This window comes from Amblyomma americanum, chromosome 1 (genome assembly GCF_052857255.1).
Source record: "Amblyomma americanum isolate KBUSLIRL-KWMA chromosome 1, ASM5285725v1, whole genome shotgun sequence".
Classification (NCBI taxonomy): domain Eukaryota; kingdom Metazoa; phylum Arthropoda; class Arachnida; order Ixodida; family Ixodidae; genus Amblyomma; species Amblyomma americanum.
In genome coordinates, this window is record NC_135497.1 from 133,019,249 (window position 1) to 133,035,545 (window position 16,297).

At 51.0% G+C, this 16,297-nt stretch overlaps 1 protein-coding gene across 6 annotated transcripts in view; it reads right to left on the bottom strand.

Annotated features, from left to right (window-relative positions):
* Hnf4 (Hepatocyte nuclear factor 4) overlaps positions 1–16,297 on the bottom strand; it is a 121,893-nt gene that overhangs the window by 57,966 nt on the left and 47,630 nt on the right. For 2 of the 6 annotated variants that reach the window (XM_077646928.1, XM_077646926.1), the window contains exons 1-2: positions 7,377–7,511; positions 7,018–7,279 (exon numbers count right to left, since the gene is read on the bottom strand). The exons of 2 other annotated variants lie outside the window; for them this stretch is intronic. In XM_077646928.1, coding sequence (XP_077503054.1) covers positions 7,018–7,258 — 241 coding nt within the window. In that variant the 5' untranslated portion in view covers positions 7,259–7,279; positions 7,377–7,511. Of the gene's footprint in view, positions 1–7,017; positions 7,280–7,376; positions 7,512–16,297 lie in introns of those variants that run through there. 2 more of the 6 variants (XM_077646929.1, XM_077646927.1) reach the window with 1 other exon arrangement.

Sequence of the window (16,297 nt, forward strand, 5' to 3'; positions counted from 1 at the left end):
AAGTTTTGATCGGGTTCAAGGGGCATGACGAATAACGCTAACGGAACCTCCAAAGCGTCATCAGAACATGCCTTTAAAGTTTATTCAGATGCGTGAACCGAAGCCGCACCTGCTGCTTGTGATGCGGTCGTTACCTTGGACACACTGCAACATGATACGCGACGCGGCAGGTGTCGACAGTTTATCAGAGAGAAACACGAATCGAGCTCACTCCATGCGCGAAATCGAACCGTCCGACCACCTACGGAGCTGAGCGGATACCGGCCAGTGGCATTAACATCGGCGGCAGGTAAGCTCATGGAGCATATGGCGTTGCAGCGTCTGAACGAGCGGGCTGCGGAGGCTGATTTGTTTGACGAGCGGCAGACGGGTTTCCGTGGGATGCGGTGCACGGCTGATTCTATATCGGACGTTGTTACAGCGCTGGAGCATGCCAGGGCAGCAGGCCAGGTTGCGCTGCTGCTGCTACTGGACGTCTCGGGCGCTTTTGACAACGTTCACCGCGCACCAATTCTCGCGGTGCTTGAGGGGGCCGGTGTGAGCGGGCGCCTTTTGCGATACGTTCATGGCTTCCTGAGCGGGCGCACCATGCGCGTACGAGTAGGGGGTAAGCTCTCCAAGCCTCGCCCGGTCGACATGGGCGTGCCGCAGGGCTCTGTCCTATCACCATTTCTGTTTAATGTGGCCATGTCGGTGGTGCCGGCCTCCCTCCCCACGAGCGGGCGACACCATGTGTACATGTCCATATATGCAGACGACATAGCTCTGTGGTGCCGGGGACCACCGGGCGAGGCGTTCCGCGTGCGCGGGTGCCTTCAGGGAGCCCTGACCGCAATCGATGCCAGATTGCGCGGCCTTGGTCTGTCACTGAGCGCGGACAAATCGGTGGCCATGGCCTGCGTTTCGCGCTCGCGCGCGCACCTTGCGCCACTGTCACTGGACGGGACTCCGATTCCTTGGCGTAAATCGGTGCGGTACCTTGGCCTGGACATCGACTGGCGCCTTTCCTTCCGCCCCGCGGCGACCAAGGCCTGTCTGCAGATGAAGAGGATCACCGCCGCCGTGCACAAGCTCACCGCTCGAGGCCAGGGCATCTCCCAGCAAGCCGCGCTGCGTCTATACAATGCCGCAGCTTTGGGGGCGGTGCTCTATGCGCTGCCGCTCGTCACGGTGCGCAAGCCGTGCTGGAAGAAGCTCGAGCTTCAGCACCGCAAGTCCCTGCGCGTGTGCCTAGGCCTGCCCAAAAACTCGCAGTGCGCCGCAACGTTGGCCGAGGCAGGAGCGTGGCCCCTTGAGCTCCAAGCAGCGCGCAGGGCACTGAATCACATCGACCGGCTTCACCGCGCACCGGACGGCGGCTCGCTGCTGCAGCGTATGCGCTCGCACCCGCGCTCACGAATGGGCGCGGCGCTGCTCGAGTATGAGCAATTGACCCAAGGCCCACCCCCCTACGGCTCCTGCGCGCCCTGGCCTGCTGCCTCGGAGGTACAGCGAGAGATCGTCGGCATCGCGGGAAAGCGGAGCACACCCCTCTGCGCTGTGCAGCAGCTGGCCAGAGCCGTCATACACGAGGAGCTCCAGGACCATCTCCTCGTGTACACCGACGGCTCAGTGGCCCGCGACAGCTGCTCCCTTGCTGCGGCGGCCACCATCCCCGCCCTGCGACTGCACAGCCAGCAACACGCAACCTTCCTGGGCTCCTCCACCACGGCGGAGTTGATGGGGATCCGGCTCGGGCTGGACCTGCTGCTCACCCTCGGCCCTCCGCCGCCCAGGAGTGCTCTGCTGTGCGACTCCCGCGCCGCCCTCAGCCGCCTGCAATCTAACGGCCGCGGTACCCCACTAGTGCGGGAAATTCGCTCGCGCATCGAGCGTCTCGCGCAGAGAGGCTGTGCCGTGCGTGCACAGTGGGTGCCCGGTCACTGCGGCATCGCCGGCAACGAAGAAGCTGACGACCTCGCGACCGCTGCACACCAACTACCTGCCAGCGATCTGCCCCTTGCGCTGGAGGACGTGCGTGCGGTCATTCACGACCATCTCCGAAAGCAGCACCCCGACCCACGCATCGCGGGAGGTGAGCGCATCGACAGTGTCACCGGCTGTCGCGCACTTACACGGTCGCAACGCGCAATGATCCTCCGCGCGCGCATCGGCTGCGTGTGGCCCGGGGAACGACGGGTGCGTCACGGAATCGCGACGAGTGATGTGTGTGACGGATGCGGTGCAGTGGAAACACTAGAACATCTGCTCCTTCGCTGCTCCGCGTTCGCCGATGCTCGTCGCGATATGCTCGCGGCCTATAGGGCGCAGGGCATACTACCAGACTCCATCAGGACGCTATTGTGGCCGCAGGGCAGTGCGCGCACTCGTGAGCGAACTTTGGTGAGCCTCTGTGCATTCCTCGAACACACGGGCTTGACGTCCCGTCTGTTCTCCGTCAGGTAGTTACACGCAGTGACCGAACGCTCCGCGAGTTCTACCTTGAACGATTAATAACTGGACGCCCCACTCCAGTTGTAACCTACACAGTGCTGTGCGCGTGTGTGATTTAATTTCTCTAAACTGAACTAATTACGCGCACAACCTGGACACATTACTTATTGTGTAAATAGTTTGTACATATTACTTCTCCCCCTGTCCTCTACTCCTGTCCCCTCACCTCTTTCATTTCATTTCTCCATTCTGCCTGCTGTCCTTTATTTCCGCTGCCCCAGCTCAGGTGCTTCAGTATCGATGGCAAATGCCGGGGCTAGCAAAAATCTTTTCCTTCCTTTTTACTATTATTTTTAATAAAACCACTACCACCTTCCCCCCACTGCAGCCGGAAAGCTTCATCTTAACTTTCCAGTCGAAGCTACCTTAAAAACAGGCGAGCGCAGAGGGGTCAATGGCGCCAGCTCTTCAGCCGCATACATAGCGAGTGGTCCGCGCAGCATGCCCTGACCGCGCGGCGCTCTCCAGGTGGCGAGAGACGCGCGGTAGGTTTGAAGTTCCACGTGCGGATGCAAACCGAGAGGCGCGCAGCTCCTCTGTCCGATTTTTCCCCCGATTCCCGAGCTCCGTATATAAAAAAAAAGGAGACTGTGGGCCGTTTCGTGTGACAGCCGCTCTCGCTTCCTGAGCCGTGTGCAGAAGGAAATCCCCTACCGGGCAAGCGCGCGAGGAACGCCGAAAGGGCCGGCCTATGCGCCGGCTGTACCAGTGAGACGAGATCCGGCGCACGGCTACACTGGCAGGACAATGCAGTGTAAAGGCGGCAGGAAGCCGGGAACACTGCGCCATTCGATGAACGGAAAGAACGGATTGCGCTCGAAGTACGACGCCGATTCCACTCCGCGACAGATCTGACCGTTGAGGCGATACACGAGCGGATGGTATGCGCGGCGTCGTTGAGCAGTCTTAGTGGACAGAATTCACTAACGCACTCGCTCGACTGCTGCATACTTGCAGCAGGACGCAAGGCTCAACCTGAAGCGATTATTTGCCTCGTAAGTTTTAGAGGTGGCGAAGAATGCGTCTTTCTGCACGGTGACTACAATCTCAAAAAGCAAAATCTACTGCCAAGAGTCTTGGAATTAAGTACTACATTATCCAAAATCAAAATGTTCATTCCACTTTATTTGTTCGAACTTCGCGGCTTTTAGTTAAGCTGAGCACTTACACGCAGTATGCTCATTCTTTGCTGCCCAATGCAATCCAATTCTCTACCCGTCAGTGCCACAGAACCTAGGAAAAAGCGGTGTGCTTTCCCCGAGGCGTCCTTTCAAGTGACCGCTGTCTGGCCGCCGCCATGCCGCAGAAATATTGAAGCGAAGCTGTATAGCTAGAAGCAATTCAAGGGGCTAAGAATAGACGCGGACACGAGAAGACGCACCTGAGTGCTTCTTGAGATAGCCGCTTAATCGGTGTGGCTGTGAATCAAAATGATTCGCTATCGCTGACCGGCGCATGGGGATGATGTAGTCGAGAGCCGAAACAACACCTAAGATAAGCGACACCGAAAATGTCAAGAAAAGAGCAGAAACGAGCCGGCAGCGCGGCGATAAGACCCGAGGCGTCCTTTTGTTGGCCAGAGCTGCATGCGCAACAGCCGCCAGGGAGCAGGGGCCCCTCGGGTTGCTTGGCACCGACGTAGCATCCACGCGCACTACGCGTACAATCAGCTAATAATAGTAATAATAATAATAATAATAATAATAATAATAATAATAATAATAATAATAATAATAATTGGTTTTGTGGGAAAGGAAAAGGCGCAGCATCTGTCTCATATATCGTTGGACAGCTAAACCGCGCCGTAAGGGAAGGGTAAAGGAGGGACTGAAAGAAGAAAGGAAGAAGAGGTCCCGTAGTAAAGGGCACCGGAATAATTTGGATAATCAGGTGTAGTATCTGAAAACGCGCTTCGCCTACCTGAAAAGGCGCTTCACGCGACATGATACCGGACAATCAGGTGTAGTATCATGTCGCTTGAAGCATGAAGCGCGTTTTCAGGTAGGCGCAAAGAGATCTCGGCGCAAAAAGAAAATTCGTAGTTGGACGAGGCACCCAGCCGTAGATGTTTAATTACGTTTGTACCATGCCTGCAACGTGGTAAATGCCGGTCGTCAGTCAAATAAAAAGTACGCAATGAGTGAGTTGTACAGCGCATGTCAAACCGGCACTTCAACCCATACAGAAAAGCTCCGCGATATATGCTTAATAACTTAAGAAATGCGCGGCGCCTCACGTGTGTCAGCCACCGCCTCGGCACGATCCACCAGCCACTGCCTTGGCCGGTGGCCGTGGGGTCGCTAGAAGGCCTGGCTTGCAATGAACTTACTTTCTCCTGGGATTTAGCTGTACTGCAGGGTCCCTACGCAGCGATGGGCTGGACCACTGCATGATAACTCCGAATAAACACGAAACTTTGAAAAGAGCAAAACATCGGCCCGCTTCCTAATCTGTTGAAGAGTAAACTTTCTTCCTCCGTCAGACGATACTGCGCCAAAGCTTCGGCAAGTGGACTTGTCAGAAAAGTCCCCTCCTCGAAGCGTTGCCGCCAGCAGACGACTCGACTGTCTCTGAAATTTGATTGTGGCAGGTGTCTGTCGTCTTCCTCGCGTTATTGTGTCGTGGATCTCTGATCAGATCACCATGTATGTTGTTGTTATCGCCAGATGTGACCTCCTTACTCACGCACTGGTAGTCTGATATAATGAAATGTGGCTCCTGAATGCTTGTTACTCATGGAAACAGAATTCCTATATGCAGTTTCATGGACGTTAGCAGAAAGCGTTCGTACATCGGGATACTAAAATTAAAATAATTACACCTTGACCTATCATTGCAGGAATTTTTATCTCAAGAAAATAATAATTAACTGCTGCTCCGGAAAATGAAGTCATGCCACACGTATCGCACGAGATGGCGCTTGCTACCAACCTCTTTCGGTACACAACGTTGGTATACAATCTAATGCCACCACACTCTGTCCACTTCATGGCCTTTGTGTAGCGTGTAAGCAGGAAATTAAATTTCAATGGATAACAAGTGTACCATAACTGAATATATCAATGAAAGTTCACGCCAGAAAACGAAATTATGAACATAATTACTCTGAAGCGATGTTGGCTATGTAAATTACTATGCACACAAGATTAACGCAACACTATCCTCAGCTCACCTCAGGGTCACCTCACCTCACGGTCACCTCAAGGTGTGACCGATTTTCACAGTGCTCGATGGTTTTGCAACCCAAATTACGCGAATGCGTGCATAGTATGTTGTTCACGTGCTTCGCATACATGAAACCGTGCAAACTGGACAGAAGGTTATTCATATCTACAGAGGACAATGTAATAAAGAAAACTATGCAAACTTTGCCCCTTTAGTGCACCTTCGCAGTTATCATAGCCGCAAAAAGTAGGATGCGAATGAAACAGCTATAGTGCTGTTATCCTCCAAGCTCGGTATGAAGCTAACGGCGGCCTTCTTTGAGGATCAGTTTGAACCCTAAATGGGCAGGCGCATTTATGCTTGCATGCATTAGCTACGTCGTTGTAGCGTTACTCCATTATGATTACATCACTAATTTTCATCCAGGCTTTCGGCAAAACTGCCAATGAATGAGATGAAGACGGAGAAATACCGATGAAGACGGAGAATTCAAATCTTGCAGGCAGCAGTGATAAAACTTAGTGCGATCAAGTAAAAGAACAAAAACAGAAATTGCACCAAAACACACGCGATATGCTCAGTCCTACGACAGAATTAAGGCTTTCAAGCTCACTTTTGAGTAACATCTAGATGCACAGCATCTGCGTGGCCTCGTGTTTCTCCACAGCATAAGTAATTTCATTACACGCTTTCGCTCCCGCTGTTGTTTGTTACTGGCCTTCGGACATTTATACGCAAATAGTGGAGCGTTTTTCTCTGTGGGGGGAACAGGCAAATGTCCAACGTTTCTCGAGTAAAATCCTTCGAGCTTCTCACTCTGGCAACAAGGACTTAATTTCTTTTCGGGTTCTCCCATAAAAGGTGATCGCAAAACAAGACAAACGTGTTATTTCGTGTCCATCGGCCTACGTTGCACGCACCGCCATATGCACGCGTCCTTGTTTTCATGTACAAAATTTGCGAAGAAACGAAACGTACTGTTCCCTGATAACCGAACAGCTTGCTTGCTGTCTGTACTAATGTGTCCGCCAATGTCGCCTCCATGCAGATTTTCATTCGGTGCGAAAGTCTATATTCTTGGCTGGCTTGTAGCTCAACGCTCAACCTTTACTGCGGTAGGATTTTGCACTGGGTCTCTGCAAAAATAACATGCTCGTGCATGACCCATTCGATGCCATCTGTATAGAAGCTTGAGGAGCGTCTAAAGTCCCTCTGAATGTGACAACGGTTACGCGCACGCACTATCTTTGCGCCTTGTGCAAGGTGGCTACCAGGTTAGCTCCGCAGACGCCGTTGGTCACTGCACCGACCGCGTTGGAGTGACGGCGGAAAAGTGCGCTGCAGGCGACGGCAGCTCACCGTGTTCCCTCGGCGGCGGCGGCGGCGGCGGCGGCGGCGGACGGACGCGCGCCCAGCGGTCGGGCGAAGAGCCGCAAGAGCAGTCGCTGCTCTGCTGCTCGTCGGCGCCCCGCAGGGAAGCACGGTCGAGCACCACCGGCTGGGCGACCGGGGGTTGCGGCGGCGCGTAGTCGGGCTGCTGGCCGCCGAAGTACAACGGGGGCCCCTCGTAAGCGAAGTTCTCGTACCGGCCGGCGTTCATGCTTCTTTCCTGCGGGGACCGCTGCGTATCGCGCAGTGAGCCCTTTGGAGTTTACTCCGGCTGACTCATCGGCGGTCACTCTGGCAAGAAAGGACGCGCAAAGACAAGAGTATCTTACTCGGGCCGCCGCGGAGCTGAGAGGTCTGCCTGCGGAGGGCTGCACTGGGGGGCTCTGTGTGAGGGGTGAGGGACGTCCGCAGGAAGGCGTGGTTTCAACGCGCACTCCACGTGACTCTCCGTGGCACGCCCCGCAGCTGACTCAGGAACAGTGCGCCCTCGTCCGGCTACTCTCTGGAACAGCGCTGTTCGCGCCTACTCTTTACTCGGACGCTACTGTAACGGCCGGCCAAGTGAAATATTCCTTCCTGGACAACGCCCTGCTGCAGCAGCCGCCTTCTGTGGCGAAAGCCGACGCCGCCGCCGCCGCCGCTGCTGAAAGAACACCGGCGTGCGAGAGTGTGTGTTTGCAAGCACCGAAACATCGCGCTCGCTCAAAGCGCCGCGTGGTTCGGCCCGCCACAGAAGGTTACATTCACTCACGGTGTTTGGGCACGGAAGCGCCGCTCGTTTCTTTTTCCGTTACACATCTGATGGTATTGTGGTGCGACTTGCTTGTCACGTGCTACGCGGACGCCATAGCGACGACGATGAATTACTCAGTCAAAACGTGTCCCACGGTTGCAACAATGCTTTTAAAGGAGCTTCAAATCGCTTAACACGCATCCAAGCTGCAAGTAAGCCCAAGGCTCCAAAACCTCCTGACACGTATGGACGTGCGCCATTGAGATATCTGCTCTGCTCATACTGAAAAGTCAGTTCCTTCATCGTTGTTTATTTTCTTCTATTTTTATTTATTGTCCTTCTGCATGAGGCAACCTGAATCCATCATCCATGGCTCTACTGGTCGGATGACGCCTTTCCTTCTTATCTTTTTTTCGCTGGTGTGCTTCCTTTATTAGTGCATTAACACCTAAATGCCCTTCGGCGTTTTCTTGCCTTCTTGTCCAGGTAGGCCATTTAGGGCTGCTAAAAGGCACGGTCATTGGTTACGTTATGCTTCCTATCATAACGCAGATGTAGCTCTCACATGGGATCGCGCGCGCCGCACTGGCAGGTCGCGGGTTTCCAGTCCAATGACCATATTCAGTCTTCTTCCGTCCAATACTCTTTCAAATAATCCTCGTTGTGAAACATAATTTCACCATAAAGCTCAGGATTATCCGAGTTTCGTTTGGTTTTATTGCTGGTTTCTCACATTCACTTCACCTGTTGTCATTTTTAGACAAATACAAGAATGGAATGGGTACCTGTATCATACGTGTCGTAATGTCTCTTATTCAACAATTTTTTTTGTCTTAAACGCAGATAAGATGCGTTTATCTTTCAGCCCGTACACACTGTTCGTATTCACTGTTTCTTGTATAGAGGAGCAATGTGTTCACGCATCCGAACAAAAGTAAACATAAAAAGCAATGCATACGCTCTGAAATGCATGAAGCTGCAAAATTGCATTTCAAATGAACATATCTCCTGCCACACCTCGTACACAATATGGATAGTCTCAATCTAAATCGCCGCCGTGGTGGCTGAGTGGTTACGGCGCTCGGCTGCTGGCCCGAAAGACGCGGGTTCGATCCCGGCCGCGGTGGTCGAATTTCGATGGAGGCGAAATTCTAGAGGCCCGTGTGCTGTGCGATGTCAGTGCACGTTAAAGAACCCCAGGTGGTCGAAATTTCCGGAGCCCTTCACTACGGCGTCTCTCATAGCCTGAGTCACTTTGGGACGTTAAACCCCCATAAACCGTAAACCATCAATCTAAACCGAACAAATTGCTTAAAGTAAAGCATGCGATAAAATTCATACGAAGTTTCTTCTTTAGAGTGCTGCTGAATACAATATTCTGAAGAGGGAGCTTGCCATTGCAATACTCATCATTACCTCGAATACCTAGATTTCAACGCAGTTTCATACTCTTTACTCCGCGCCAAATGCGCCAACAGCTTCATAGTGCGGATTCAAAATTCCCTGGCGTGGGTGGCCGCATCTTACGAATCTCGTCCCTTTAAGCGCACAGTACAGTAATGATGCCACCTGTGTAAGTTCTAGACATACCGCATGCGTTTTTTTTTTTTATACAGCAGTCCACTTCTTGATATGAACAGTATTGTGTTCCTGGCCGGGAAATGGCGATGCCGGAGGCGGCCAAACGGTTTCCGTTGGGATGAAAGCGTGTGGCGCGAATGTTTCAAGAAGCAGCGCAGCACAAAAGAACCCTGAGAGCCCCTTCCCGTGCCTCTTTCAATCGCCTGCCATCCTTTGTGGCTTCTATGACGTCACGGTAGTTTATCTTAAGCCACTTAGAGTGTGGCCCCACTGCTTCTAGCTAAATAATTGCGCCAAAAGGAGAGGGAAAAGCTCGGAGGTGAATAAAGCACACAGCGAAGGAACGGTGTTTAGAGCCACTTTAAATGAGTGATGTAAAATATATCTATGGAGACCCCCCCCCTGTATGTGCATGTGAATGCCGGTGTTTAAGTGTGCGTGAGCGACTGTGTGCGGGCGTCGGCAATTCAACTCATCCATTCACGTCGTACGTCAAAAGGGGGAAATGCGGTAAGCAACTGTACAAAGCTAATTAAACAAGCAGCAACAAGCAATCACTGGTGGAGCGAGCGTGGCGACGGCGGCGACATGTGGAGCCCCGGACTAGAGGCACCACCTGGGGGGACTTCATTTCCCGTCAATAAAGATGTTCTACTACTACTATAATCATACTTTTTTAATACTGCAGCAAAGAATTAAGTACAAAGTGGGGACAAACAGACATAACTACATGCAGTAAACTGACGAGCTGGCACACGAAACCTGGGAAAACCGAAAGATTACAGTTTAAAAATTGTAAGCATGGAATAGACCTTCTGTTCACTGACGGGACTTTAGAAGTACAAATGCTGATTAAGCCGTAATTTAGCCATAACTTTCAGCAGCTCTTCGCACCACAGCTCCTTGTATATACGTACATCTATAGCGGCCTTTTTTATCTTTTGTTGACTACCGGGAAGCAAACGCCAACTGCACACCAAATTGTGAGGTACTGTTTTCGTAACGAACCACTTAACACCAGCATGTGTAGGAATTGAGCCGTTCAGTGGATTCAACGCAACGAAACCACACCGTTTAACTCACTGGCATTGTCATGATTGCGGATTATATTCATTGCCACCCGATGCTGAAACACGGTAACGAATATGGTGCATCTGTAACTATCTAGTCAGTATTTGTGCCAGCGAACACTGTGCAGAAGAAATGCATGCTGAGACTCGCTGTCAATGTGGGGGGATTGAAATCAAGTGAGGCCAGACAAACCAACGCCGAAGTGATTAATACACGGAACAATAAGAGCTGAAGCGACACCTTCGGTTGAGTAGCATCGCTCTACCTCTTCCTCAATTGTACCACAACATACCTCCTACAAGCCTTCATCTCGCCTACATTCTGAATCCTCTGTCTAATGTTGTCTTTGCAGTATCGCGCCCTTCACGTCTGTGTCATATGCTCTCAGATGCAGCGGTTTACCGAGTCGTATCTTTTCAGCGCTATCACGTGGAAGCTGTGTCCGACGTCAAGAGCAAAGAGGTCACAAGACTGAGTGCGAAGTAAAGACTTTTGGAGGCTTGAGAACTTGAGAGGAAGAGTAGACGGAGGCACGCCTTCGGGGCGATAAACAATCGCCGCGATTGGGACCAACGCAGAAATAACGCAGCTAGAGGTTTAGCGTCCCTCCAAATCAGCTGTTAAAAACGGTGTCGTGTAGTGGCCAGAAGATTACTTGTTCGCTGTTGCCATGAACAACCCTGGCATTCGTTATATCACCTAGAGCGTACGGCAAAGACACCGTCGAAAGACAGAAGCAGACAGCACGTGTGTTTTAGCTCACGTGACAACCGGCTTCTGTCTCTTCCTTTCGCGTTATTTAAAATGAATAGCTATAACTACAGCCCAATTATTCGCGTTAATCTTTGAATTCGCGCCTCGGTAGAAAATTTCATTCAATTCACGCACGCCTGTCTTTTTCCCTAGCGTAGTTATCGACACGCATGGAGACACGGCGTATAATTTAATTTATTGGGTGCCCTTCTGCCGTTCTCCTTTCTACTTATCCTGCGCACTCAATCCGCGATAAGAAAGTTGCCGTTGCGACCTCTTCCGCAGCAATCGCAAGCCTATTTATCCCGTTGTCCTTCGGTCCATTAGTGACGTCATTCGCCACCAAAAAAGTGCCAGAGTGGAAAACACAAATCTTCACCACCGCAGTATGCGCACCCACGAAAGCAAGCCTCGATATTAAACATTGGAAATATATTAACGCGACAGCGTTACACTTCCCGTTCGACGCGGAACCCGGCGTCTGTGGGGCGATGATTCTCCATTGGTCTAGATGGTGGTGACGTCACAACCACATGCCTTTGCGCGGGTAATTCAAACAATCCACAACAATCCTACAGTACAACAGAGTTGACATCGCTACGAAACTCATCATTGGTCTACAGGATCGTGACGTCATTCTACCAGCATTACGTAGCGCCTCTGAAGAAAGAAAAGCAATTACACTGAAAAGAAAAATGGTAGAGCCGGAACTCGAACCGCTACCGCTTGAAACGTGAGCCGGGCGCTATACACCTCAACCAGTGAAGAACGTTTATTAGACTTGGTTAAAGGGATGTCCTGTTTGTGTTGTAGTAAACGAACAATTAAATAGAATCAACAGTGCCCCTGTCTGCGGAGTCGTATGCAAAGAGTACTCCAGCCGCTGAAGGGACCTATTAACGCTGTTGCGTCATACCCTTAAGGCGGAGCTTAAGTGTCTTCCGAATTAAATAACCCCGCTGAAAACTACGACCAATGAAGAATAAAAAAGTAATACAGTTGGCGCAGAACAGTTACACTATCCCAGCCTTGGTTTCCTGGGGAATATGCACGGTATACACGATCACTATCTGCACGTGGTAGCGATTGTGGCTCAGCTTGAGTCAGTGGGCAGGCCTGTGCATTTTCCTTATCTATCTTCCTGGCAACAGACAGCCAGACAGACAGACAGACAGACAGACAGACAGACAGACAGACAGACAGACAGACAGACAGACAGACAGACAGACAGACAGACAGACACAGACAGACAGACAGGGACAGACAGACAGACAGACAGACAGACAGACAGACAGACAGACAGACAGACAGACAGACAGACAGACAGACAGACAGACAGACAGACAGACAGACAGACAGACAGACAGACAGACAGACAGACAGACAGACAGACAGACAGACAGACAGACAGACAGACAGACAGACAGACAGACAGACAGACAGACAGACAGACAGACATGCACTCCTGCTAGTTCTCGTTTTATGAAGATCCCGTAATTTTGAGCAAGACAGAACTGTTACTTCTGGTTAGAACAGGCGACTGCGTCAACACTTCGTGATTTTGTGATAGTGAGCCAGGGCCACTGTAATAAAAAGTTCTTTTCTCAGACTATATTCTATACTTACTGTCCATCGCGGTGACTGGCAGACCAGACGATGGCGGGGACATGTCGCTTTGAGCCAATGATGAAGGACGAAAAGAATAAAAATTGAATATAATATAACGTTAAACCAACACCAAATCAACCATAGTTAGCATCCATCGAGGCTTAGGCCCGTTATGACTGGCATTGCTCATCCGCTGCGTTAACGAAATAGTAGGATAAATTCCACTGTGCATTAGACAATGTTTCCAGTTTTCGGTGCCGACGGGGTCACGGTAGTATTTAGCAACTCCCTACACCCACTGCAATAAATTGCCAAATGGCAATTAGTTGTCGCATGCCGATTAGCTGGCGCGAAAGCTACTTTTCACAAAGTTGTAGGCTTTTACAAAGACGGTTGACTCTATTGCTATGCACTTGTCAACATGCACACACGATGGGAAAACAAACCACCGACTGGGCAAAAAAGAGAACATGCGTCCCACCGCTACAATAACGACAAATTTAGGAGCACGCCATGACCAGGAACACTGGCTTATTATTTTAGCACACTTCTGTAATTTTCTGTTTTAGCCCTGAACGCGTGGGACGCCGCACTAGAAATAGTTCACGCAGACTACAAAAGCCCAAAATCAAGCCGTGCTTCACGATCTAGAAGGCGTTATGACTACAACACCCTCGGGTACCACTGGAGATTTCACTTTGAGCCAAGCTACAGAATAATTCACTGACACAACGAATAGATAGATGATCGTAGGCCGTGGCTTATGACCGATTAATTTTTTACGTACTATTCATGTAATACTGTGGTAGTGTAATTGCAACACGCCGGAATTGAGTGCTCCGGATGATTTCGGCCTTCTAGGGTTCTTCGACGTTCACCGGGAAGTTTCCAATTTCTCCTCCGTGGTGGTTTATGCCCTGTAGGAGCGCATTGCGTGGTTACACAACGTACCTCGTTGGAAGGCTCTGGACTGAAATTGGGGATGAACTCGTTGCTATTGCTACACATCTCTGCATCTTATTATCTGAACTGCTTTCCATTGGCGCGGCTTTTCCAACAGTACACCAACCTGGTCATCTTCTCGTGTTTTTCCTTTTCATGCTTTGGTTCTCCTCTCACCCTCAGAGCCACAGAACTAGCGCGATTACTTCTGTGGCGATACGACTCTGTAATAGCATGGGAAAAGTTATGGTACGATGCGGTACGCTACGGCACGGTACGGTACGTTACGTTACGGTAGGTTACAGTACGGTGCGGTATGGTGCGGTATGGTCTGTGGTGGAGGTGGTAAATGCCCCGAAGCGGCGCGTGGGCTGCAGTGGAGGGCACCTGATTAATTTCCACAACCAGGGGTTCTTTAGCGTGCACTGACATCACAAGGCACACGGACGTGTTTCGCATTCACAGAGGCTAAGCCAGATGTCGAAGCCCACTGATGGAGCTAGCGCGATGATAAAGGTCGCAGAAAACAATTCATCACAACTTTGCCTGAAAACTCGCGTGCGAACGGCGTTACCTTGTTACCTTCTCCAGTATGAATAGAGACTTTTAGTATAGCGTACGCAGACATACGCAAAGGCATAGCGTACGCTATAAAATAGCGTGCTTCGTACTGCGCATGCGCTAAACGCTATTCCAAACCGAGGTTTAGCGTACGTGCGCGTTACGTACGCTATTTCTCGAATTTCGCGTGCGTGCTATTGCGTACGCTAGGAAAAATAGCGTTGTCAAAATGGCGGCGCCCACGTCCCCCGCTTCGGAGAGAATTCGTCAGTGTTATTGGGTTTTTAGGCATATTCATTGCTTTAAATGGCACACGTGATATTCGCTTTGCCTCGCCTCTCCAACAGCATAAAGAAAGAGCGATAAACTTGCCCAATTTTCGATTCTGTGTAACGATTCCGCAGCTCTTAACCCTAACAAGACAGAACCGACTGTGGATTGCCTTGATTTGGATTCTTAAGGAAATGTAGTCACAGCCTTGCCAAAAGTAGCCGTTTCAGCGGTTAGCTGGTCCGTCTAGGCTAGCCACCAAGCCCGTCGCAGCAACGCTGCGTCGCAGTGCTCGTAGCACGTATGTGCGTTGACATCGTGGTCGTACTTCTCAGATGGCAGCCACCGTGTTGACAGCGCAAAAAAATTCCGCTCCTCGCCTGCGATTTACATTCGCAGACGATTTAGCGTTACTTAGGGAGGTAAACGCACAAAATCCCTTCAAGGACGCTGCACAGTGGAAAAACATTTTGAGAAATGTGAATTTCGCCTGCGGAAAGCCGTTCACTGCCCGAGCCTTGAGAGAAAGGCTCGACCTTCTTCTAGGCCAGTTCATCGCAAACGACAGAACGAACTTGCGCAAGTAGTCGGGCATGGTGTCCATATTCAGCAGGCTGCGCCTGGATGCATAGTCTGCGTTGCTGTTCACGCTCGCGCATCATCACGGCTTCGATGTCGTCCCAGCTTAAAAACGCTAGGCAGTAGGGGTCCGAAAGGATGCTAGTATGCACCATGACGTTATTAAGAACCTCGCTCGGTTCGGTTACCTAAAAAAAGTCGGGTCCTACCTCCACTCTGCAGAGCACGAACCATTTGGCCACGCAACCGGCTATCTGCGTGATGCGACTTGGATAACCTTGACCACGCCTTGGCTAAACAGAAAAAACTTTGTCGCAACATATTTTCACAATTTAACACCAGATGGCGCCACTGCAACCTACGCTATCGTTGAGTTCAGGTTGGCATACGATAAACTAAAACTGGTGCGACCTCCTCTGTTACCTCCCGCTAAATGCTTGCGTATAGCGTACGCAAGCGCTCATAGGCTATACTAAATGTCTCTATTATTTCTATGTAAATAGTGTATATAGACCGTTTACAGCGCGCAGTTCTTCCGTTTGAGACCAGATGGCGCCACAGACGCGCTCGGAACACGGCGCCATTACGGACCTCGTAAGTCGCCGGAGTGTACGCCTCGATGCAGTAATGGAAATATCGCGGGTGGCTGCCGAAGTGTTCTTTCTGCGAAGATGGGGAAAGGCAGAGGAAATACGTGCTTTATTGTGGATTGCAAGAATTGCGACAGAGAGTTAAAGGTGCAGGATGCGATCGTTTGCGAGCCTCACGGAACCGAACTGCACAAGGAAGTACTGCCCCTGTTCGCGCCCGTTTGCCATGCATCATTTCCGAACGGGCGAACGCGACAAACACGTCCGCCAGTGCTAGATGGCCAATATAGAAAGAAAGGTTACGATCTTGGAAAATCTGCGAGGGTAAGTGCGCAACATTGCTTCATGATCAAAGTGTTCCGCCACCGAAACCGTCACTTCGTGCTTTCAGTTGCTGTGCAGTTGCGCCTACGTGTGTAGTGAGGCCCCATTGCTCGTAAGTTAAGGTGTTCGGCAATTGTAGTAACAGCAGCGCCGGAGGCCAGATCAGGTACGGAAAAGAAGGACGACTTATGCTCCTACATGCCGCTACTGTAGATCGTGCGCTGCACAGCCGTACGAA